Genomic DNA, 25570 nt, shown 5'->3' on the forward strand with positions numbered 1-25570 from the left:
TTTTGCCTTATTCCCTAGGGATTTCTGTGTGCATGTCTTGGTAGAGATTTATTTTGCTGGATGTTCACCTATTTAGAAAGCTGTTGTTTTGTTTTGGTTTTTTTTTGTTTGTTTGTTTTTTGTTTTTTTCTATTTAGAATTTTAGGAGCTGAACTTATAAGTTGTCTTAGCCTGGAAACAAATGCTGGTGTAGAAGAGCATGAAGTGAAGACATCTTGTCTCTGTCTCCATTGGAATATCTTGTTTCAACAGCAGTCATTAGCTGGGGGAGATTTGCATTTTGTAATGCAGGATTGCAGTTTTATTCGTCCTGTGTGGGAGCTGATGGAATAAAAATCTCATATTTTGTCCTCTGCCATGTGTGCTCCCAGCATCACCTAAACACAGTCTTGTTCTGAAGATTTTGTAATTTTGTAGTCGCTGCCAATTGAAAACCACGTTCTGTATAATGAAACTCCTATCAAGACCTCAGGTCTGAATTTTCATATTGAAAAACTTGTGTAACAAAGGACAAGAAATCCAATTCATTTCTGCTCTATTGTAGAGTAGAACCACACAAGAACAAGAAAGCTTACTATAAAGAATCTGAAAGGCACAGCTAAAAGAGTTGTAAAAGTGGTGTGAAGGAGACTGTGCTAGAAGCACAGAGCTCATGCTTGCCATCTATCAGAAGGGCTTGAAAAAGGGTGAAAGGAAGTCAGTATGGTGATTGCTGGGGACAAGAAAGCATCATTCAGAAAGCTGAAGTTATATCCAAGTGAAGGAGTTCAAAAGGACCTTTAACCTTGGCTGATTAGAAGTAAAAGCACAAATGGACAAGCCAAAAACTGACTTTGAGGAGCAAGTAGGAGTGGCTGAGTAGGCATGGACTTTTCAGCCTGGTAGAGAGACAGTGGAGGTGAGACATGATAGAAATCTGCAAAATCATGAGTGGCACAGAGAGCATTGGTACCCATTGCTTTTTTTTTTTTTTTTTTCCCCCCACAGTTTCTTGTAACATGAAAATGAGGGGGCATGCAATGTAACTGAAGTCTAAAACCTGAAGTGTTACTTTGCACAAGGCACCCAAGTCCTCCCTTTGGGTTAAAGTTTACCTAGGGTGAAGGAGTGACTGGATAAGTTTGTAGAAGAGGGACCTTTTGGATATTGCTAAATACATTGAAACTGCAGGAAACAAGCTGAGCTGAAAGTAGTGGGAGGCTGTGGAATTGTTGAGAGGGAATATCTTGCATGCTGATATACTTTACCACTGATGTTGCTGGCTGAACTTGCAGATGAAAGTGGTGACTGGTAGAAAAGTGACTGCTTATCCTGTTTTCCAGTAAGGATCAGTTACTCTGGGAATAATATATTTGGAATAGAAGCCCTTAAGCATCTTAATTAAAAAAAGCACTGAAGCAAAAATGTTCAGAAATTTGATGTCTAATGGTTTTGTTTTCATGCTGTCTTCCCAGGAATCTCATGATCACATTCTTTCGGATATTCCTGTCACTAGAGAGCAGATGAATCACTATCGAGCTGCAGCTGAAACTGCTCAAAGTGAACTTGCAGCACTTTCAGTGAAGTATGATTGTGCCCAGTCAGAGGTATATTTAAAAATACTTCCAAATCCTTCTCCAAACCTGAGGATTCTCTGCAGTCACTTTCTGCAGAGAATAGAAAGTTTTCAGAAAGTTCAAAACTTCTTGCTTTTGTTGCAGAACTTTTGTTTCTTGGAACATATAATTTCCATGAGATTTTTACTCTGCTTGCTTCTACATTCAGGAACTGATTATGAGCTTACATTTGAAAGATTTGAAGCAGTGTAGCTTTTTACTGTCACCTAAATCCAGTCTTTTGTAATGAAACCTGAAAGTTAATATTTCTAAATTGTGGTTGTATAAAAGTTTTGATAGATATCCTCCTGCTGCCAGTGAGTTAAGATATAACTGCCCATCCTCACCTATTCCTCCACTTCAGGCATTACAGCTCCCCGAATTTACTTTGCTTTCATCACCAGTGAAGTTGTGATTGAGCTAATGAAGTTGATTTTAACTAGAGAGGCTGATGAACACACGTACATCTTTTCCTGCTGTCCTTGCTGTGGGAATGGTAGTTCTTAGGAGAGAGGATTAGAGGATAATTTTTAGAGTTTCTTTATTTTCACACTTATTTTTTTTAACATATGGCTGAATAAGATTGGTTTGATCCAATTCAGCAATGCGGGCAGTGGTCAGTTTTAAAATGGAGTAAAATTTGCCTTTAGGAGATGTGAAGTGCTTACGTTTTTTTACATACATAGATGTAGGTGTGTACCTTCATAAATATTTGTAGATTACATAAAGTTCAATAGAAACTTGTGAACATTCATCCAACTAGTACTTTAAACATCTGTACATGTTACAAATGTGTATTTCTATTGCGTATTTTAAAGTACTTTGCAATATACTTGCATAGCACATGAACATTAAAGAAGGCTTTATCAATGAAATACGTCTTTAATTGTGGAGGATGAATATGGGAAACAGCAAGAACATGTAATATTGTATGAGAATGAATTGTTAATACACTGTCCAGTCAGAGCTACAGGAGTGAGTGTTCATCATCTAAGCTTGAATTTGACGAGTTGATCCTGAAATTGCTGCAGAGTTCCTCTACATTTAATGGCTATCCAGGATCAGTACTTTACATTTCAATTCTGAAAGGCCATACGGAATCTCATGTTCTCATAGAAAGAATTTATTACTGGAAATGTTGAATGGCTTTATTGCCAGCGTGATTGACTGATTTATAGATTCTTTCAGCACCGTGCTTGCAAAAGTGAAAGAATAGTCAAGAAAGCAGCTGTTCGTGCTCTTGTTAATAAGAGACCTTCATGACCCAGCTGAGGTCAGAGCTCTGTTCTGCTGAGTGCTCTGTAAAACTCACGATATGGGATTATTCTTGCTTTTTCTGCTATTGGAACTGACCACAAAGACAATGGACAGAAGAAAAAATATCACATTTTGCAGATGGCGAGTTGAACCACAGAGAAATTTTAAGGTTGTGAACACTTTAAGCTACCATAGCTTGGTCCAGCTGCCAAGCAAAGCAATCCTATTGTTCTTTCAGCTGCTTGTTTCCTTCCCCACACTGCCCCATCCCTTCTGTTGGCACAGATATATTTGTAGTTTTACAGGGCACTTTGTTGTTGGGGAACTGATGCAATGGAAAAATAAAGCCTCGCCTTCTGAGTTGTTTTTAGCCGGATCAGTTTCCCAATCTTATTTCACCTTCATAGCAATAGAAGTGCTTCTGCTTGTACAAAGAAAAGGTTGGAGTATGGAAGTGAAGCCCGTGAGCCTGGGAAAAAGCAGAGCTGCTTTTCTCAAAATCAAGTGCTGCTTTTTGTCAGCTCCAAAGCATCTGATAAACCAGCACTTGCAGGTGAAGCATAAGCTCATCAGAGACTATCCTGCTGCTGCAAGAGAGATCCTCCTACCTGAGTCCTCAGTATTAGCATTTTCTCTGTGATATGGCCAGCTCCCCTTCCTCTTCCTCCTCTACAGAAAGTGAATTCTTTTCTGTCAGCTGCGTTAATTGTTTGTGGAGGAATCAGAAAAATACCAGAGCTGGTGCGAGGGAGAGGACAGGTGTACGTGGCTGGGAGCAGGAGAAACAGGTCCTCTCTTTTGCAAGGCAGTTGCCCTTCAGTTGGCTCACCAGCCTCCTGGAATTTCTCAGAGTATCTTGGGTTTGGTCACACTTGGAAGCTTCTGACAGAGTCGCAAATTTCTTCACGTCCCGAACTGCAGTTTAATGTCTTAAATAATCGTTGCCTTAAAATGTTTGCCACAAGTTAAAGGCCCCAGCACATGTCATAAAGAGCAGTTAACATGGTTTAATTATTTGCCTGTTAATTTTATGTAGTAGGAGATAAATGCTTCCGATTGCATCTTGCTGTTTATGATTGGAATTATCAGGAAAGTTGAAATGACATATGCCTTCACACATCTTGTTTCAAAAAATCCACTTTAAATTACTTGTTCCTTTTAACAAAACAAAAGACACTGAAATTTTATGTGCCTGGTGTGTCTGCCTCAAGCTCAGTCTTTTAGAGACGCATGTAGCAGAAATAGTTGAATGGAAAATGGTATTTTTAACTAAAAGAGAGAGGAAAGTATAGAAAAAAACTGAACTCCATGAACTGTTGGGAAGCTCTAGCATCGTCTCTGGAACAGGTCCGTGGCATTTGGCAGTGGTGTCCCTCCTCCCACCCTTTCTTAAAAGGCTCTATTGCTGTTTCTGTGTAAAGCCAGCTACATTTGGTTGGATTATCAGACCAAAAAAAAAACTATTTGCATAAACTGAGAAAAGGTTGCCTACAGCACAACTCTCCAAAATTTTCTTTGCCTCAGAGTATGCTGTAAATCATCAAAAGGCTCCACTCTCATAGAACAGGTTACTTTGCTGTTACAACTCCCCACTGCTATAGATTATCTATGTAGTCGTGCAGCAGAATTGGCAGCAGGGAGGAAGCAGGCAAAAAGGAGGGAATAGTGGTGTTAATGACTGTATTGTAATGCAGATGCATAAGGGAGGCAAGTTATACAGCAGAACTTAAGATGGGCTTTTCCTAAATTCTGAATTTGTAAATAAATTTATCTTCCTGTAAGAGATGATCTTGAAAAGTTGTGTTACACGACAGCAGGTTTTGGTTTTACAAACCCCGTTCTTCTATAGCTTTTTCCTAGTTATATGGAAATAAAGTTGTGTACCTCCACTCAGTCTTGTATTGATAGAAGACTCTTAGTCTTTTGTTCCAAAATGTGTTTCTTGTCACATCACTAAACTTGTAATGCAGTCATGTATTTCAGCCTGGGGAAAATTATTCTTCCTTTTTAATGAGCTTTCTCCTTTTCTGTCTATAGCTTCTTGAACTCAGGTCCAGAATAGTCTCTAAAGAAGCCTCTTTTCAAGAGCTGAAGGCTGAAGCTGAAAGCTACAAAGAGAACAATGCTAGACAGACGTCTCGCCTCCTGTCTTTGCAAACCCGAGTTCAGGAGATGGAGGAAGAGGCATGTGTGCTCGCCACTTCTAAAAACCAGGCTGAGCTGACAGCTCAGGCAGCATTCAAGGAAAACTGGGAGCTGAAGGAGGAGCTTCGTGAGCAAAATGCTAAACTTAAGTAAGATTCATGTGAGATGAGAAACAATTTTTTTTTGGGATGACAGAATGGTGCAGTTGTCAACGTAGAAAAATATGCTGGTGGACAGACTTTACTGCAGGTCTAAATTCTGTTACAATGCCTTGCACAACTGTTGTACCTAAGTGTGTGGAAGGTATTGGAATTTGAATTTTGATTTGAGTTGTTAGCCCATGAATGGGGTTTTTAGAGTTTTCTGCTTTGGAGGAGAAATGATGATATGAGTCAGCTTGGTGTAACCTCATTATTTAAAAAAAATGAGCACAGAGGGCTGTTTGTCTGAGCGCAGTAGAAAAAATTCATATGGTTTCCTCATTCAGATGTTTCCACGTATGGCACTGAGGCAAACTTTGTGCCTTTCATAGCATGCTAGTGATGAGCAGTACCTGCAACTATGGTCTAGTGCCCTGGTCTATCCTTATCATGTGGCATCTTTTACAGACATTTACCTGTAACTTGATATGCTGCCTTAACTTTACTGTTCTTAGTGTGTCAGAGCACCGATTTGTCAGTTCTGCATAACTTCTAATGTTTCAGGTCTGTAGGATGGAGACCAATACCGGTGTTGATCACAAATAAAACTGACTGGTGTGAAAATATTCTGAACTTTAAAATTCCAAAATCAGTGTCAGTCACAGTAAATTAATAGAAATCTTACAGACTTTTATAATGGATTTTTTTCCACCATTACAAGGCTAATATCCATGTCTCTGTCAATACTGTCTAGTTAAAAGCAAGGTGAGTGTTCACCAGATGTCTGTATTTCCCAAATAAGTATTTTGCACAGCTCCTCCAGGCTTTGTGCGGTAGCAGTGGATAATCAAGTTATTTTAAAATATAGAGAAATCCATTGCTGTGCACTTGTCTATTACCAGCTGATTTGCCAAAAGCTCTGCCTAGAGAGTGCTGATGTCAATTGCCAAACATTTTAGATATGATCCCAATATAAGTGAGGAAATAGTTAAGCCAAGACGTGTATTATGCATCCTAGCAACATAGAAAACATCAGAGTCTCTGAGATAATGGTTGTTAAGATTTTTTAAAATGCTACTTCTGGGGAAAATAAAGGAAGAAAAAAAAGAAGAAAAACCTCCTATCCTGTTTACTTGACTCACTGGGAGAAGGCTGCCAAAATACTGCGTATCTTACTAGCATATTGTTACAGTGATGTGATCAATTTTATATGGCACAAATCTGTGCTGTCACTCTCAGTACGGTCCTGGCTGCTCTGTTTTGCCCATCACACTTGTGTCCACACCTCTGTTTATGTTGCTACACGGTGATTGGGACCAGGGAGCTGCTCCAAGAGAGAAGTGAGCAAAATAAAAAGCTTAATTTTCAGCTCTAACAATCCCAGGCCCAGTTTGCTGTGCACCTGGAGTGTACCACTGGAGTGCTGGCAAAAGGGAAGGGACAAATGGAGGGTGAGTCTGCTCTTTTGGAAGGAAGAAACATGTTGGACTGGTCATGAATCTACAGTGTATGCTTTCAAAGTTTTTTCTCATCCTCAGCTAGTGGTTACATGTGCTACTTAATACTAGTCAATCTGTTGATTTACTGAACTTTAGTTGCTTAGCCTGGCCACCTTGGTAGTACATGGCACATGACTAGTCCTAATTAGGTATTCAAGAAAGATTTTCACTGAAAACTGCTAACAAAAGGGAAGAGCAAGCCAGTAGGCATGAAATGCACATTTACATTCTATACCTAGGAATATAGTAACAAATGTTTAATGAATTCTGTGGTTGGTTTCCAAGATGTACATCTCTCCTATTGAAAATGTTGCTTTTCTACTCAACAGCTCTATTGCCGAGATATTTTTAGAGCCTGAACTGTGAAAAGCTTTTTTTTTTTCCTTTTCCTCCCCTTCTCTTTGCTCATTAGTTCTGAAGAGCTAGCAAAACTGTGAAAGAGCTGCATTCTACTTTTTTGTACCTGATTGGATATTTTCTAGGTGCTCACACCTTTGTGGCCCTACTGGAGGTAATTAGGTTATTTGTAGAGTTGTCAAGTACATGCTCTGTACTTCAGATTGTTTATTTTTAGAAGCAGGCATGGTTCTGTGTGTGGTATGCCTTGATTTTTCAGAGCCACAGAACAGTTTGCTGAGTTGATGGTCAATCTCATACAATATTCTAATATATAGGTATGCATGTATGGCGTGTCTGGAGCTTCATACCTTTTCACTTCTGACATACCCCTCCTCAGGACAGCAGTTTAATGGCCATCTCACAGCTTCATTTTGCTGGGGCTATTGAGGAAAGGAAAGTGCCTGGAGGTGAGGGAGCTGTGAGGCATTTGTCTTCTGAGGGCCAGTGCCTGCTGCAGAAGACAAAGCTCTTTTGGCTCACGGTATATGCTGTGCAGTAGTACATGGAAATATCCTTGTCCTGTCCAGACCAGTAATTAATATTTTCCATTCCTCTCTGTTATTTTTCCACTCTCTTCCACTTTGCAGCATTGACGACAACTGTGCTGATCTCTCTCCTAAGGCAACAAACATCTTAATTTATTTCATGGACCGTCTCTTTTGCTTAGTGACTTATAACCATTTAATGTACTATGTTGGCACTCACTGTGTGTTTCCTATAGGAGTCTTGTGCTGCTTTTTGATTATGGAGTGATGCTCTGTTGCCTGTTTGATTGCTGACCTAGAGAGGAAGAAATCAGAAATGGAAAAGAAGGAGTCCAGAAGTTACTAGGATGCCCACCTTGAGAACAGGATAGTGCTATGCTCTGATAAGCAAATGAGTTACAGTAAAATATTTGCTCTAGACAGCTGTTTGGTGATATCTCATGTCTCATTTTATTCTAGTGTTCAAATCTTTGTGAAGAACTTGCTTTAGAAAGTACCTTGTTTCTCAACTGGAAGCTCAATAGTTTTTTCTTGTGCTATACCACTGAGTACCTCTTTCATGGGTGTTACCTGAGAGGTGTTGGAGTTGATATTTGGATTACCCTAGTGGCCATTTGAGCTTTGTTTGGTTGACTTTTTTTGTTAATCTCTTTCTTTGTAGTTTTTCAGATGTGCTGCTCAGTGTTGCAGCATTGTGAGCGAGATTTGAGTCTATACGTTTGCTACCTGTGCAGATTGTGGCAATACTTGTTTGCTGGACTTGTCATTGTCCCTGGCAACAGGAGGCATGTAACCACATTTATGCCAATGAGTTAAACTGACCCCTCTGTTATTTGGTTGTTCGTTCTTACAGAGCATTTACAGACTGATACCTGCTGTTAAGGCTGATAGCAGATGTTTCATGTGGGATATGTATCTGCATGATAGGCACCTTTTGAGAGTTATGAAATTGGTGTCAAAAAGCTGCCTTTTTTTCATACTTTTGTGTTAGTCCCTTGATATTTTCTTTTTTATCCAATTCCTTTCATGGGTAGTGTTACGCTGCAGAAGACTCTGTACAGCAAAGTCATGTCTCCCATCTCTGTTTGCTTCTGGTAGTAAACTTCCCTTTGCAGGTACTCTGAATGTCCTACACTTCCATTAGTCCAGAGGGTCTTCTCGTACCCTGGAGTTTGTTTATCAGCAGTCAGCTTCGTTAGAGAGGGGATGTGAAGTGCTTTTAGCATATTTTACTATAATTTGAGCACTCTCTTCCCCTTTACTTTTTCTAAGCTTTTGCTTGCGTCCTCCATTTCTAGTATCTTGAGGGCACTGTTTATTGATGTCACCTGGTTCTTGTGTTTTATTGAAATTTTGTGCTGAGAATGAGGTTGGGATCATAGAAGATTCTTTGAAGTGCTTGTCAAAAGCAAAGATGAAGAAATGTTTACACATAAGGCAACAACAAAAGTTACGCGTATTAAATAACAGATACAGAGAACGATATGTAACTTTTAAAATTCATTTTGTGGCATGCAGAAGCTAGCAATAATCTTGGGATAATGTCTTTTGCCTAGAATTCAGTTTCAGAGAACATTCATCCTGATATGCTGTTTTTTTTTTCTGTCTGATTAGTAAATATTTGAATGAGTGTGAAGAAAACGTGACTCAAGCTTCTAAAATCAGCAGAAAGTATGAAGAGCTCCTTACACAGCTTTCTGGATTCTTGGACACAGACATCACAGAAAAAGAGAAACCACAGGAACATATAATGTCAAAGGTGATTATGTGTAGGCAAGAGTCTCTGTATAGTGATTAAATAGAAGAATATTTGGTTGTCAAAGAAATAAAGCAAATGATGAAGACAGGAGTCTTGGTGATAAATAATGATTTACCGACAGTGCTGTCATTTAGGACAGTTTTTTTTCATATTAGGCTGATTTTCAAAGGTGCTGAACACTAGTAAACCTCAGTGAACTCGGTCTCCTTGTACCTGCATAAATATTTTATCAGCCTGTAGTTCCCAAGTACAGCCCTGATTAGAGAGTTGGTTGAAAGTTTTCCTGAAAACAATAACACTGGGAGTCACTAGGTGACGTGTAAACTCTACCGCTAGATCTTAACAGTTATCTCAGCTGACATACCATCAAAGAAAAGCATCTGAAATGGGATACCCTAAAACAACCTTAACTATGCCCTGTAACAAAATGCTGTAAATAACTGTGTGATGTTTTTGAGACTTAATCATAAAACTTCATTATTTCCCTTCAGAATACTTCTGAAGTTCCAAAAACTAAACTTACATTTAGGAAAGAAAAATTGTTTGTATACTTTTTTAACCTTTATTGATGCTGCTGAAGGGCATTTTATCCTAATTTCATGCATTTTTCTCATGTTCTGTCTAGTCTTTGCTATCCCTATTTTTCTTCACTTGAGAGCATACTAGGTATTTTAGGGAATTCTGTTTCATTATATTATTATTATAAGAGTTCTGGCTCTAAGGAATACTTCATAAATTAAGATTATCTAGGTACGTATCACAGTGATTTCTTAAAGTACTTGCCCTCATATTACATGCACATTGAAATTATAATACATACTCTGACAAAACTTGGCTAGTTGTCATTAGAGGCAAAGATGTTTATATTAAGCTATAACTCTTACATGCTTTAAGTTAAGGAAATAACTGGAGTTTAAAAAAAGTATATGTTGACTTCTTGTTTTAATAATGTAGTAATAAATCTAGTTGGGAAATCTAATTTGTGCTGAAAACTGTGTGCATTAGGAAAACGTAGCAACTCATTTTTCTGTTTGGGGTCATGGCACGTCTGTTTAGCTTCTTTTCCACATTATGGTTTTATTTAAGACAGAATTGATCTGGCTTAGTCTTAACAAATGTCTTGCCAGTAGGAGTCAGGGTACATTTTGCCTTATGCACTCTTTGAAGTGCCCACATTCATCTATTCCACTTCTTGGAAATAGTGTAACATATTGAAACAGCCCTAGAATCCTCCTGGAAATGACTCCTTTTTCCAAGGTGTCGGCTGCTTAGAACAGCAGCCCACCAGGTATTTGACCCTGCCCTTGAATATGCTTAAGAAATAGCTTTTACTAACTCAATTCTCCCCACGCCTAAAAAGTTTCAAGCATAAAATGCAGCTTTCAGTTTCTCGTTCCAAATGAAAGGCATAAATCTTAACAAGCCAAACTGAAATGGTCTGCTTTTCACATGAAGTGAGCTATATGATCTGTTTTCATTTTCTGACCTGCTTCATGTCAAGCGCAGATATGCAGCCACAGTAGCTCTCCACCTGTTTAACACATCATAGAGATTGTGTGGGGGTAAATCTGAAGCCCATTACACTAAGGTGTGGGTTTCTGGTGGGAATATGGTTCTCATTTTAGTTGTCTTTCTGCTCTTTTTAGAAAGGAGTAGTAGAATGCAATTATAAATCTGACCTAGGGATCACCAGAAACACCATGTCTTTATTGGGATGATTAGGAGCAGCTATACTGGGGTGAATATATGTCATTGTTAAGTGCTTTTAAAAAGGTACTAATATTTGAATGATTTCTCTAGATCTCTGAAATATGTAAAGAAAATATGACACTGAAAGACCAGGTTGCTGCTCTTCAAGAAGCTATCAATGTCCATGAGATGGAGTCCAAAGCTAGTAGAGAAACTATCATGAGGCTTGTTTCAGAAGTGACCAAGGAGCAGAAAAAGGCAGCAGGATACTATCAAGACATGGAAAAACTTAGTGAGGTACATAATTGCATGACATGTATGTTTGTCTAGTTTTCAAAATAATTTTCAGTAAGAGTTGTAGGAGGAAAAAATGCTTCTGAAAGACTTCTGATGATTAGGGTCTTTCCTAAAAAAAGCATTTTCCTAAGGTTATTCTCAACTCTTTGAAAGCTTCAGAATGTATGGAGATTAAACAATAATATTGTGTACAGTAGATCTGACTTAGATTTGATGTCTTCCGATGGTGCTTGTAAATTTATGGCTTTGCTTCCTTCATATTGTTGTAGCCTTTGCTGTGCTTGCACAAACATGTAAATAAACAGATGGTCATAGAGTTAAGGAGTATATCTGAGGTACAAGCATGGAACAATGAAAAAATGCTCTTTTAAATAATATTTATGTGATATTGCAAGTTTTCTGAGGATTCTTCTACTGAGTTCCTTTAAAAATTCTAATGAGAAATTGAAAGGAATTGATAGGACACTATTTTATTCTTTCTCTTAAGGAACTGTAAGTAAAGTGACTTGTCTTCCAGACACTGCAGATCTTGTTTCACTGCATTATAAACTTGTATTTCATAACTGTAAATACTCAGTTGCCTCATACCCAAAAAGTTGTAGGCAGAAGGATGGCTCTTGCAGGGAAACACTGTTTTGCTGTGAGGAACCCATAGAGGAAATCTGTGCAGCAGGAACGATGCTGAAATGAGAAATGTGAGTTAAGTTGTAAGTCAAATATTCACCAAAGTCACCTAGGTATGATTTAGAAGGGAAAAGGCTGTGATTTAAGGATTTAATTGCTCCAGGAGACCTCCCATTAGGAGTTTTTGTACGTTGCAAAGGATGGACGAACAAAGTGAGCTGTAGCAGTTTTCCTTATTACTTTGTACTTTGAGTGATAACTGTGTAAAGGGAGCAGTTTGCTAAAACCATAATGAAAATTTCCTGCAGGTACTAGAGCAGGGTGGTTAAAGCTGATGGCCAGAACTTAAGAAAATAAGAGAAGAAACTTAGACTGCCAAATATGTAGCTGAGTTGTATGTGACTGAGTTTGTGGAATTTTTTAACGTAAAGGCAACCTTGTGAAAGTAAGTTTTCAAATGTAAAATTACATTGTCCCTACTCCCCTGGCATTACTTTTTTCCTGAACAGAAGACCACCATCATACAATTTAAAGGATATAGTGTTCTGATTTTGTTGTAGGGAAGATACTTAGGAGATGACAAATAGCTGACAGTGTTGCTCTGGAGAAGAAAGAATTTGTTGTGGGAAAGATAAATGCTAAGTACCACAAGGGTCATAAATTTTACTTACTGCTGAAAATACTTCTTACCAACCTGTGTAAAATTTTCTCAGGCTCAAATGGGACTGAGAGAGAACCTGCACCAAAAACTTTAGCATGTCTTTTTTGCAAACATTTTGTTCTCGTACTTGACTTTAAACACAGGTATATGAGTGAGAGGAGTCGTTTTCTCGCTAAGTAAGCCAGAATCAGGAGCTGTTTTAGACCAAGATGAAGGCTTCATTTGTGACTTGTTTTGCAAGTTTGCTCTGACTGCTAAAACATTTCCAAAGTTGAGCTAGTTGTATGAAAAATATTTTCCTATAATTATTGTGCATATGCCAAATACATAATTTATTTAATCCATTTTGCAGAAATGTCTTGCTAAATTATTAGCATTGCCTCTCAAATGAAGTGTGTGCCATCATTGCTTATCTAGATGCTGCGGATTCCTCCAGTGCTGTTTCAGTCTAGCTACTTAAATTTGCACATACTGAGTAAATCTGTTGAGAAGGTTTTGTGTTCACAAAAGCTTATTAAGAAATTCAGTGTTGAAAAAATAAGTAAAACCCAAAAATGCTTTAAATCCACTTATCTAAAGGAGGATGTATGGCATCCCCTGTTCCCCTCATGGGTGTCTTATTAGGTTACAGGAAGGACATCAGTGGTATAAAGTCGGTTTGACTTTGTCGTATACTTTGCTGCACAGTTTAAGGCCATGAAGAGAGTTGCACATGTGACATGTTCCCCTGTGAAGGCAAAAAGCAGAAATCCATACTGTTCCTGTGTCAGAAGACATGCACACATGGTGACATCTTCCTGGACTGTTTTCTGAGCTTTAATTAATGGAATTTCCTGTAACGGAATTTACCCAGCACAGATTGAATACAAGTGACTCCTGCCTGTGTTTGCCTGAAGTTCCCAGGGCCAAACATATTGGCCATCTTCTGTATTATAGGTTGAGATGGCGGCCTGTTTCTTCCAGTTTTCTCTCAAAATTCTTCCTAAATGTACAGAGGCCATCACACTGTTTTGTCAGTCTTCTCCAGCAAGCCTCAGCCACCGCACTGTTCCCTGCCAGCTCTCTGAATCATTGTCAGTTTTTCTTGACAGGTAGTTCTTGACTCCTGCTCACTGGGATTTCTGTGAACTCCCTCTCTTGACTGGGTGCCTTTCTTTATGTCCCAGGAGGAGGCAGCTATCTAATGATCAGTTAAACAGACTGTAGAGTCTGAAATTCTCGATGAAGAAAATGAAAGCCAGTTGGTTACGTTTTAAGGTTAATACGTGACAGTAATTCAGAATGTTCTTTAGTATATTTGATGCTTGAGTATTTGTTGCAGTTAGCTGGTTTTCATTTGAGGAGCATTAGCAAGTGAATGATAATTTTATATGTTCCCTTCTCAGCCTCGTTGCATCACAATAACAAACAGCGAACAACAGAAACTAATGCAGTCTCGAAATTAATATAAGTAACAAAAGCAAGCCACCAAGCTGTTTTTGTTGTAATGTATTACTTTTCTTTTAGAAATCTGAAATTCTCACATTTCTGACTGAATATTGCAAGAGTTTGCTTCTGGGATTGTGTGAACATTGTGCATACCTTTATTTTGGCAGTGCTGGATATCAAATGAGCATTTGATGGAAAATAACTTTTAAATGCTGCCCAGATTTCTAGACTGAGAATCAGAATACCTGTTCTTTCTTTCTGTATGTCCAGACAGTGATTAGTTATGATAATCATAATTGCAGAATTATAACATTCTTTGAGAGTGTCTATAGGTCCTTAAAAAAAGTCTTATTTGCTCTAACCAAGATTCTTTCTTGTATTTAATAAATTCCTGTACAGTATTTATTTAAGGTATAGAAAAAGTTGCCTATATTATTCTTGTTTGAGATGAATTTGCCTTTCATACAGCATTGCCATTGATGAATCACAAGAACTGGTAAACTGACTTGTTCTGTTTAATGTCTTCATTAATGATTCAACCTGGAAATGTTTGTGATTCCCTCTGAATTGTTAATTTAAACATCTGTTTTGCAAATATACGCACCATGCAATGTCTTTAAATAACATTTTTGAAATATAATCAAGCAATTTTAGTTAATACAAATATATCTGTAAGTACCACTGATGCAAAATTAACCAAGAAAATACTCTTCAGTATTCAATACTGACTTGTATTAAATGATGTTATTAATGAATAAAATGTATCTAAGTATCATCTAATCAGTATAAATTTATTAAAATCAATTGATTGTATGAAAACATAGTTAATTAAAATCTAAACTTATTATTTAAGGAAATTCATTAAACTTGAGAAACATGCCTACATTTTGAATATACCCAAATACACAACCACAACCAAATGACTTTGGGCATTTCTTGTCCCAATAGATAAATAAAGTAATGAGTTTCTGAGTTAGAACCTGGATTTTTTTACTTCATAAGATGTCATTAAGAAAATACATATTAAGGACATATTTCAGCAGGCATCACATATATCTTCAGGTTGAATCATCAGAAAAGACAGGAGATAAGAGCAAGCTAGTTTACAGTCTTTGTGGTATAACAGTCGTAACTGGTGCTGCTGGTGTAAGAATTCATCTGGATACCTGCATTCTCTTTTATACTTTAGTATTCCTGTTAAGGTAATGTGGTTTCTTTTATATGTATGTATAATTGCATTAGTATATTGAGACCCTGTTGTTGATTGAGGTGCCAGTGTTAAAAGAGTCATAGAATCATTTAGGTAGGAATGACCTTTAACCGTTAACCTAGCACTGCCAAGTCCACCACTAAACCATGTCCCGAAATGCCACATCTACGCATCTTTTAAATACCTCCAGGGATGGTGACTCAACCAATTCCCTGGGCAGCCTGTTCTAGTGCTTGACAATCCTTTCAGTGAAGAAATATTTCCTAACATCCAATCTAAACCTCCCTTGGTGCAACTTGAGGTTGTTTCCTTTCATCCTATTACTTGTTATTTGGGAAAAAGAGACCAACACCCACCTCGCTACAACCTCCTTTCAGGTAGTTATAGAGAGCAATAAGGTCTCCGCTCAGCCTTTGTTTCTCTAGACTAAACAACCCCAGTTCCCTCAGCTGGTCCTCATAAGACTTGTGCTCTAGACCCCTCACCAGCTTCATTGCCCTTCTCTGGACACTCTCCAATACCTCAATGTCTTTCTTGTAGTGAGGGACCCAAAACTGAACGCAGTATTCAAGGTGCAGCCTCACCAGTGCCAAGTACGGTTGGGCAATCATTTCCCTAGTCCTGCTCGCCACACTATTCCTGATACAGGCCAGGATGCCATTTGCCTTCTTGGCCACCTGGGCACGCTGCTGGCTCATATTCAGCCAGCTGTTGGCCAACACCCCCAGGTCCTTTTCTGCCGGGCAGCTTTCCAGCGACTCCTCCCCAAGCCTGTAGCACTGCATGGGTTTTTTGTGGCCCAAGTGCAGGACCCAGCACTTGGCCTTCTTGAACGTCATACCATTGGCCTCAGTCCACCTATCCAGCCTGTCCAGATCCCTCTGTAAAGCCCTCCTTGTTGATCAAGCAGATCAACACTCCCACCCAACTTGGTGTTGTCTGCGAACTTACTGAGGGTGCACTCCATACCCTCATTAAACGGAACTGGCCCCAATACTGAGCCTTGGGGAACACCACTTGTGACCGGCCACCAATTGGATTTATCTCCATTCATCACTACTCTTTGGGCCTGGCCATCCAGCCAGTCTTTTACCCAGCGAAGAGTACACCCATCCAAGTCATGAACAGCCAGTTTCTCCAGGAGAATGCTGTGGAAAATGGTGTCAAAGGCTTTACTAAAGTCTAGGTAAAAAATATGCACAGCCTTTTCCTCATCCACTAAGTGGGTCACCTTGTCATAGAAGGAGACCAGGTTAGTGAACTAGGATGTGCCTTTCGTAAACCCATGCTGACTGGGTCTGATTGCCTGGTTGTCCTGTATGTGCTGCATAATGGCACTCAAGATGATCTGCTCCATAACCTTTCCTGGCACCGATGCTGGACTGACAGACTTGTAGTTCCCTGGATCCTCCTTCTGGCCCTTTTTGTGGAAGGGCGTCACATTTGCCAACCTCCAGTGAACTGGGACCTCCCCAGTTAGCCAGGACTGCTGATAAATGATGGAAAGTGGCTTGGTGAGCAGTTCCACCAGCTCCCTCAGTACCCTTGGGTGTATTCCATCTGGCCCCATAGACATGTGTGTGTCTAAGTGGTGTAGCAGGTCACTAACCATTTCCCCTTGGATTATGTGGGCTTCATTCTGCTCCCTGTCCCTGTCTGCCAGCTCAGGGGACCGGGTACCCCGAGAACAACTGGCCTTACTATTAAAGACTAAGCCAGAGAGGGCATTAGGTACTTCAGCCTTTTCCTCATCCTTTGGCACTGTGTTTCCCCTCACATCCAATAAGGGATTATGATATAAATTCAAATATCCTTCTATGGTCTAAAAACCCTCTCAAATTATTTAACCTAAATACTCTGCTCTTCGAAACGGGTGAAAGCCCAAAAGCCCAAACTTTCCTCTGGACGGGTAAGAAGGGCATTGGTTAACACATGGCTGCTCCAAGAAATCAAAGGGAGGAGATGGACTTGTGGTTGTGATAGGTGATCTAGAGCGGTAGATGCTGGTGAAGGACAGAAATTATGTAGGAATCTGCTACGTCAGGCCAAATAACTGTTATCTGGGCTGCCTGAGTGGCCAGTAGGTGGTGTGTGGGCAAACCCGCAGAAATACTTTTGGCCACACATCCTCTCAGCTTCCATCACTGTGGGACTTTGTGATTCAAAGTCTGCATCTCCATGTTAACAGATGGTGCTGCTACTATATGATACAGTATGAACATTTCACATATAATCTCATGAAAGCCCTTTAGAAAATGGCCCTGTCATTATTAGCAAATTTTGACCAAAAGTAATCAGTAATTCCTCCAGTTCTGTACATGGAACGGCTATATTGCCAATGTTCAGGTAGGGCTCTGGACACTGTCTCTGGGTGTCTGTTTCTGTTAAAAGTCTGAACTCTCTGGGCAGAGCCTCAGCAGTCTCATGAGTTTTCAAGTCTGTGTCCACCCTCTTACAGAGTTGTATTTCTCTTTATCTCATTGGAAGTGAAAAGCTTGCATTTTGTTTCTCTGCTAAGTTTTTTGCTTTTCCAGTAGCAAATCTTTTTTATGTTTCCATAAATTCCTAATTGAACTTAATATATTTTAAAGTTCTAATTATTTTTAAAACTGAGAAAAAAACAGTGTCGTTACAGTAAGCATGACAGTGTCACTGTTACTAAAAGTGTATTTGAATTTCTTTCATTTTCTTCTGTAATCAAGCAGTGGGATCTTCAGTCCACAGAACTCAGTCAAACTTTTGTTGCCAATTTAGGTGGGCTTGGGATTTCCCATAGAATATGTTAGGTGCAAAGCTGATATCAAGTATGAAAATAGCTTTCATAAGAATAACCTCTCTTATAGTTTTTCTGTGAAAATAGTGATTCTGTTTGACATTTAAAAAAATTGCATGCAGTGTGCACAATCAATACATTTTAATAACAGAACTTAAATATCATTGTAATTTTGATGGATAACTAATTAAGGAAGAGCTATAGGGGCTTGCCTAGTTGATAACCTCTTCTTTGAAAGAATTTACAACAGTTTGCATTGAATCAGGAGAGAATGAGTTCCTCTAACATCTTTGGTGCAGCTGCCTATTGCTTAAGCCATAGCTGAGATAGTTAATGGGGTTCAGGAGGAGTATGTCCACATAGTTTGTCCACGGGGCTGTTGGGTTATACAGACTGTGTGGTTGGGTGGCTGTGGTCTATGTGGAGCCTGTGGGGAAACCTCTCCATTTAACCGGAACAGCAACTGATGATTCGATTTCCCTTCCAATGAGAAATTGTTTTATGAGCTACTCCGTGTGTAGGAACAGTGAAAGACAGATATGAATGCTGCTCATTACTGAAAGATTATTAATTAAAGCTTCACAGCTCTTCAGAAGGCTCAGTGGAAAGGGAAGCCTTCATACCATCCTCTCTTCTGCAGGTGTTTTGCAGGAAGACCTTTGCAGAGCTTCTGAAACTAAACATTGCAAAACTTGCAAGCACCTGAGCTTGATTCCAACATGTAAATGGATAAGAAAATGTGGTTGGATACTTTTTAGTATTGGAAGCCCACAGATTTTAAAAACTCATGTAAATGAAAACAAATTTTCTCCACAGTTTAAAATTGAACATAGCCATTCCTAGGGCCAAAAATTTCAGTACAAAAAGAGAGTTTTTGTACCTTCTTTGCTATTTTTTGTTCTTTAGAAGTTAAGATGAAAACCGGTGCTGGAGATAAAAATCAGTATTATCATAAACTCCTCTGCAAAGCTACAATAGAGTTTTTTTTAATAGGGTGTGGCATACTTCTGTAGCATAGTACATGCAAAATAATGACAGAAAAAACATTATCACAGCCTGTTTTAATCTGTTGGATTAGATGAAAGTAAAGATTTTTGCACTGCATGCTTAGGTAAATGAGCAATTAAATTTGTGTTCACTTACAATCATAATAAAATGCTACAGCGCTTTTGGGATGTGGACCTGTTGTATTTTCTCTGAATCTGCTTCAGTTGTGCTGATGGGGTTTTATTGTTTGCTTTGTTTATTTGTTTTGTTTTGGTTTTGCTTTAGGGAGGGAGAACTAGAGGAGGTAATTCAAAGCTCTGGAAAACTGAGTTTGACTACTTGAATCACTTTGGAGTAGGTAGTGTTCATTCAGACGTTCTAAAGCAATTAAAAGTCGAAATACATTAATTAGTTATGGTATGTAGTCTGACACTTAAAACTGCCTCAGAAATAGTAACTAATTTGACTAGTATCCATTTACATAAAAATGATTATTGGATGAAATGACAGATGAACAGACCTTATATGTGTATAAGACACGCTAGTCGAAATCTTGAAAAATATGAAAGAATACAGTGTATCAAGGAAGAGTTATTACAGCTTTAAAAAAATGCATTGTAGATATTAAGATCAACAGAGTGTTGATATGTATTAATATGTATTATTGCTTAAAAGATCTTATCCCTTCTTATTTACTCCCTTTCATTTGTCTGCCTCTTTAATGTGACCATATCTCCCTCACTTTGTTTTGCAGTGTTAAATGCAGCTCTTTTAGCTGTTCCTTATGAAAGATTGTCTCTCCTTCTCTGCTTAAAAGACAGAAGTAATTTCCCCCACTTGTTACAGCTTGAACGTGTTCTCTGTGAATGCAGCTGACCTAATATTGAATCCATGATTTCTCATGAGGGAAGCCTTGTCAGTGTCTTGTGCAATGGTCTGAGTACTCTGACATCTTCTCCAGTCTAGTGCAGGTAGGGTGGCAGTGGGATAGACTGTGTCCCAGCCTGAGTGGGTAGCTTCAAGTACAGCACTGTGCCATGTGAGCCCATTTGCTCTGGTCTTGGATAGTTGAAGAACCTTTAGTTCTGCTTTCTGCATCTGCAGGTGAGCATGGCTGTGGTACATCTGCTGCATCTCTGGTGTCTAACAACCCATCATTGACATGGTCTACCCTGGGTAAATCCACCTAATGTCTAATTCTGTTTTCTTTGAACATCAATTTCCATAATTGTTCCTGGTTTTGAAATTCGCTGTGTGTCAGTGTTGGGTAGCTTTTTTGACCCTACAAGCTGCATACCAAAACCTTCGTATAATTCAGAGCCATGGGACGTCAGCCATAAATGTTGAGGATCCAAAGAGAAAACATGTCGTGGTTCCATTTTTTCAGTCTTCTGGGGTGGAAATTGTTTTACCCACCTGCACTGATCACTTAAGCTCTTAGAGGTTTGCTTCTAGTTGGGATACCACCTTTATGTGTTGCAGTCCCTAAATTTCTGGATACTGTTCAACGTTCAGGTTGACCTTGATGAAGCTAGCCAGTGTAGATGCTCTCCATTCAAGGGAGGTTTCAAGGAGGATTGTTCAAAATTTTAGTGTTTTGAATTTTATGGCTTTTCATTCTGTAAATTGCTTGGTTTTGGTTTTTGTTTTTGTTTTTGTTTTTAAATGTTTGGGCATCAATAGGCTTGCAGTTCCTTATTTTATACCTTGATCTTTTGATTCAGCTGTGTTTGTTTGCAGATGTTCACAATTTGAAACAAGATTGTAATTAGGTAAGCTCCCTGGTACTGGCAAACTACTTTCGCAGTGCCTTTCTGAAAGGAAAAATACACGCTGCTGAAAACTGTAATTGAAATAAACCACTCTTTATTCTTTGCTGTAATTACCATAATGTAATTCTGAGCACAGGTGGGAATTTTCTATTAATAGGACTTGTTTAGACTAAAAAAGAGAAAATGGCAAGGAATCATGCCAACATTTGTTTCCAAAAGAGTTCTACAATTACTTTAGAAAGGGGTAGTAAGAAATAATTTCCTAAATGACAGGGTTTGTTTTGGTTTGTTTTCATTTATGTGTTTGCATGTTTGTCTTTTTGAAGCTATTTCAAAATTTTTGTATTTTTAGTATTGTATATTCATATTTTATTTCCAAGCGTATCTCCCAAACTCCATTTTTGTCCATCCTCACTCCTGATCTGCATAAATACTCCCAGATTTACTAATTGATTGGCACGTATTCCATTAATACAAATGACTTACTATGCTACACAGCAAGCACATGTAGACTCTGAGAGACCCCTGAGTGGTCACCATATTCACAGCTGCTCCAGGAACAATTCTTTCATTCCAGTGTACACAATCTTAGTTCATATCAATTCACTTACTGAGCCTGTACTAAATAACTGAAACTTCCAGAGAAATTTAATCACTCTCTATAAATATGCCATCCTTTGGCATAATTTTTTGTCTTGTGTGAAGTGATATTCTTTCCCATTTGTTTCTATTAATCAGATAATACCCTGAAAACTGAAAATTTAGTCTTTTAGTTGGTCTCACTGCACATTTTATTCTTGTATATGAATGTGTAATACTCAATATTGGTTTTGTGGGTAAAGGAAAGAGTTTTGCAAGCTGACTGAATGAGAGGTGGTTTTTTCTTTATGTTTAGATGGGTTATTTTTCTTTCATTTTTTGATCATCATTTGCTTTTGCATCGTGGGTCAGGATACACAGTTCTGTTTGTCTGCTCTCCCTGTTGGGTCAATATTTTATGTACAACTGATATATGTACTGCCTATTTTTTCTTCTTTCCAAACCAAGTCTTGGCTCATCAGAACGTAAAGAGAAAAGAACTTTTAAAAGCTCTGGGCGTAGATAGAAAGGGTCATGGGTATCAGGGGCTGAATGAGAACCATGACAAAATGCCAAAGATCGGAGGATGTCTTAAGCAATAAGTCCTATGGGCTATTCACCAGTTAGCCTTCTATATATAGAACTGCCATCCCATTAGTCCTTCCCCAGTCATGCTTCTGCACGCCGACAGCTGAGCAGCAGATGGGGGCAGTTGTAGGCTCTGTGGAAGTGCATGTAGTTCTTCATTGACTTTCTTCTGTTCCTCAGGCAAATCTGAACTTATGGTAATAGGGATTTTGCTTTCTTTAGAAGATGAATATCATCCTTTTTGAAAATTTTTACAAATGTTTCACAATCTTTCTTCTTTGAGGTGAAATTGGTATTTGAGCATTTGCACCTTCTTTTGTGCTGTCTTAACATCATCATCTATTTTTGTTTGACCCCTCACTCTTCATTTCTGTGTATAAATAATCTCAGGAATTTTTGTCACATTCAGGTAAGATGATCTCAGACATCACCTCTAATTTTGCGTGTAACACTATATTCAAAGAGTTTGTGTGTATTCTTTTTGTCAACCCTGAATTCGTTAGGCATTGAACTAGATGATCATTGTAGGTCCCTTCCAACTGAAATAATTCCATTCCATTCCATTCCATTCCATTCCATTCCATTCCATTCCATTCCATTCCACTCCACTCTTTTCCCTCCTTTATTTGTGTTACATCTTGTTCACCATTTGTTTTCTAAGTCCAGGTTATCCGAATGAAAAAATAAGATAGCAATAGTTTTACAATAAAAAATTGTTTTTTGTTTACCTGCAAATTTTATTCATGTATTACTTCTTGCAGGCCACTGCAAGAGCTTAGTCTATTACAGCAGGCTTTGGGCTTTCATCAATTTCAGTGGGAGTTCTCCTATGAAGCCCTGATGTTGCGCCCATGTGAGCAATAAGGATACTAATTTCTCTGTCTGCAGTACCGGCTTCTGAGTTATTCCCTGCTTTGGGTGTGGAGGGGAGGGGTTATAAGAAACCTTTAAAACCAGCTTTAATCTTTGATGTATTTTAGGATCTTGACAGCGCTACAATAGGAAGACAAAGTTTGGAGAAGGAGATCAGAAACCTCCAAGATAAACTGACTGCTACCCAGAAAGCTTTGGACGCCTCAAATTGGGAACTGCACAATCTGAAGAAATCTTCCAGTGAGCTGGATGGAAGCTTGAAGAGCAGCAGAGAAGAGGCCAGGACTGCTCAGAGCTCTTTAGTGGCTTTTAAAGAACAAATTGCTACCCTACTCAGTTGTGGATCTGCAACAGTTAAACCTTCTGAGAAGGCCATTTTGGAGAGGATCCAAGAAATAAATTGCAAAGAGCAGAGTAAAGAAATAGTAAGTCAACAACTAATGCACTTGCCCAATGTGTGTATTTATTCTCTTTGGATTCTTATTCATTTTATTCATCTGTTAGAGTGGTGGTTCCTTCTGCTTAGGTTTTGAAATTACAGAAACCTTTAATTTGATTTTCTGTTGATTTAAAATAATAGGCGAAAAGCATCTATGTTTTATTAAGTTGGAAAAGGTCAGAAATGAAATTAATAATAGATGCTATTAACAAAAAAAAAGACATGAACTGGCCTTTCAGTTAAGACATTGAAATTTGGTTTCAGTGGCACTAAGCAGATGTCAAAAGTGGCTGCATTGTCGCTATGATTTAGTGGAACATGTGAACAAGTATGGATTTGCTGCTACAATAGCGACTTCAAGGACAGACTTGTTTCTCAAAGCAGACATAATTAATGAGTTGCCCCAGGCAGCTTCTTTCCCTCCAATCCTCGAAACCTGCACCTACAAAGAAAAAAGTATTTTTACGCTTACAGTTAAACATTGTTGAAACTGTAACTGTTTGCCATCCAGGAGAAAGGCAATAGGAATTTGGACAGTGCGGTGGATTGAAAACTGGCTGGCAAATAGAGCTCAGAGAGTTGTTGTTAGTGACACAGAGTCTAGTTGGAGGTCTGTAACAAGTGGTGTCCCTCAGGGGTCAGTACTGGGTCCAATCCTGTACAATATATTCATCAATGACATGGATGAAGGGACAGAGTGTACCATCAGCAAGTTTTCTGATGACACAAAACTGGGAGGGCTGGCTGACACACCAGAAGAATGTGCAGCCATTCAGTGTGACCTGGACAGGCTGGAGAATTGGGTGGAGAGAAACCTTACGAAGTTCAACAAGGGCAAGCGTAGGGTACTGCATCTGGGAAGGAATAACCGCGTGCATCAGTACAGGTTGGGGGCTGACCTGCTGGAAAGCAGCTTTGTGGAAAGGGACCTGGGAGTGGTCAACAGGACGACCATGAGTCAGCAATATGCCCTGGTGGCCAAAAAGACCAATGGCATGCTGGGGTGCATCAAGAAGAATGTGGCCAGCAGGTCGAGGGAGGTCATCCTCCAGCTGCGATTATCCTTATTTTAGAGGTAAAGAAACTGATGTTTGGAAAAACAGGTAGTTTTCCATAACAGTATTAAAATTTGTTTATTTGGGTGCTATGCTGTAACCTCTCTCTTTCTCCCAGAAAGACCTGCTGACTTTTACAGTGGAAAATAACTCCTTTTTAAAATATATATACTAAAAGGAAGCCTTTATTACTAAGACAAAGCAGGTATCAGCCTCAGTCTGCTGCTGCCTAAATCTGCGCTTTGGAACTAAAATGCTGATCTTACAGTTGCCAGCTTTTCTTCATTTGTTTTTATACAGTAGAGGAGCTATGCCAGGTATGTCTAGGCTGCCCAGAGAGGCTGTGGAGTCTCCCACTCTGGAGACATTCAAAACCCGCCTGGATGCCATCTTGTGCAACCTGCTGTAGGTGACCCTGCTCTGGCAGGGGGGTTGGACTAGATCATCTGCAGAGGTCCCTTCCAACCCTGACCATTCTGTGATTCTGGAAGGCAGCTGGGTATTCTCATGCTGGAGGTGGTTTGGCTGGTAGTGTTTGCGAAGGTGCGTTTGCATGTACAGGTAGAGAAAGGACAGCTCAGGAGGAAGGCAAGCCAGAATACAGTCTGACCAGTGTCAGTATCCCAACACTGCACTGAAGTTTCTCACTTGCTTAAATGGGCATATATTAATTTTGTCAGCGAGGATGATTATATAATTAAAAGTCACACACTAAATCAAAAGCTGTTTTCACTGAGCACTGATAAGCAACTTCTGTGTCCTTGCCGGATTCTAAGATTCTACCATCTCCTGCTGATGTGATATTTTTTTATGTTAGCAAATGTTTTTGTGTTCTTTCCAAGATTGTAAATAGCTCTTGAAAATACCCTTGTGCATTTTGATTAAATATTTTGTTAAAAAATACAAAACAACTCCCTATACCATAGGTTGAGAGTCAATATGCCAAATTTCAGTGAAAACAAGCTTTGTGAAAATTATTAATATGTGAAAGTGATCCACTGAAGTGGAAGTGTGGCAGCAATTTTTTAATATATAAGCTCTTTACAGTTTTGCTATATGTCATGGAGTGTTGCTTCCATAAGCAAAATTTCAGAAGCTTACATTTCAAATTGAAATCTAATGAGAATTTTATGTGCGTTGGTTTGTACTTTTTGGTGTTCTGGCATACAGTACACTCTGTTGAGATGTTGATGAGTTTGAGAACTGCTGAGAAAGGAAAATGTAAGTTGACTGGTAGCTATTGAGTAAAAAGGTTTTGCTCCTGCGTATGCTTTCAGGGGACCTGCTGCTTTTGTAAGACGCAGTTGCAGCTAAGT

At 39.0% G+C, this 25570-nt stretch overlaps 1 protein-coding gene across 1 annotated transcript in view; it reads left to right on the plus strand.

The window, feature by feature from the left end:
* Nucleotides 1-1418: 1418 nt before the first annotated feature.
* The window catches only part of CCDC170 (coiled-coil domain containing 170), a 39853-nt gene continuing 15701 nt past the window's right edge, over nt 1419-25570 (plus strand). The window contains exons 1-5 of the mRNA XM_009884048.1: nt 1419-1586; nt 4890-5146; nt 9135-9279; nt 11080-11265; nt 22868-23185. Of these exons, the coding sequence (XP_009882350.1) occupies nt 1419-1586; nt 4890-5146; nt 9135-9279; nt 11080-11265; nt 22868-23185 (1074 nt within the window). The remainder of the gene's footprint in view (nt 1587-4889; nt 5147-9134; nt 9280-11079; nt 11266-22867; nt 23186-25570) is intronic.

Source organism: Charadrius vociferus, unplaced genomic scaffold (genome assembly GCF_000708025.1).
Source record: "Charadrius vociferus isolate BGI_N301 unplaced genomic scaffold, ASM70802v2 scaffold494, whole genome shotgun sequence".
NCBI lineage: Eukaryota > Metazoa > Chordata > Aves > Charadriiformes > Charadriidae > Charadrius > Charadrius vociferus.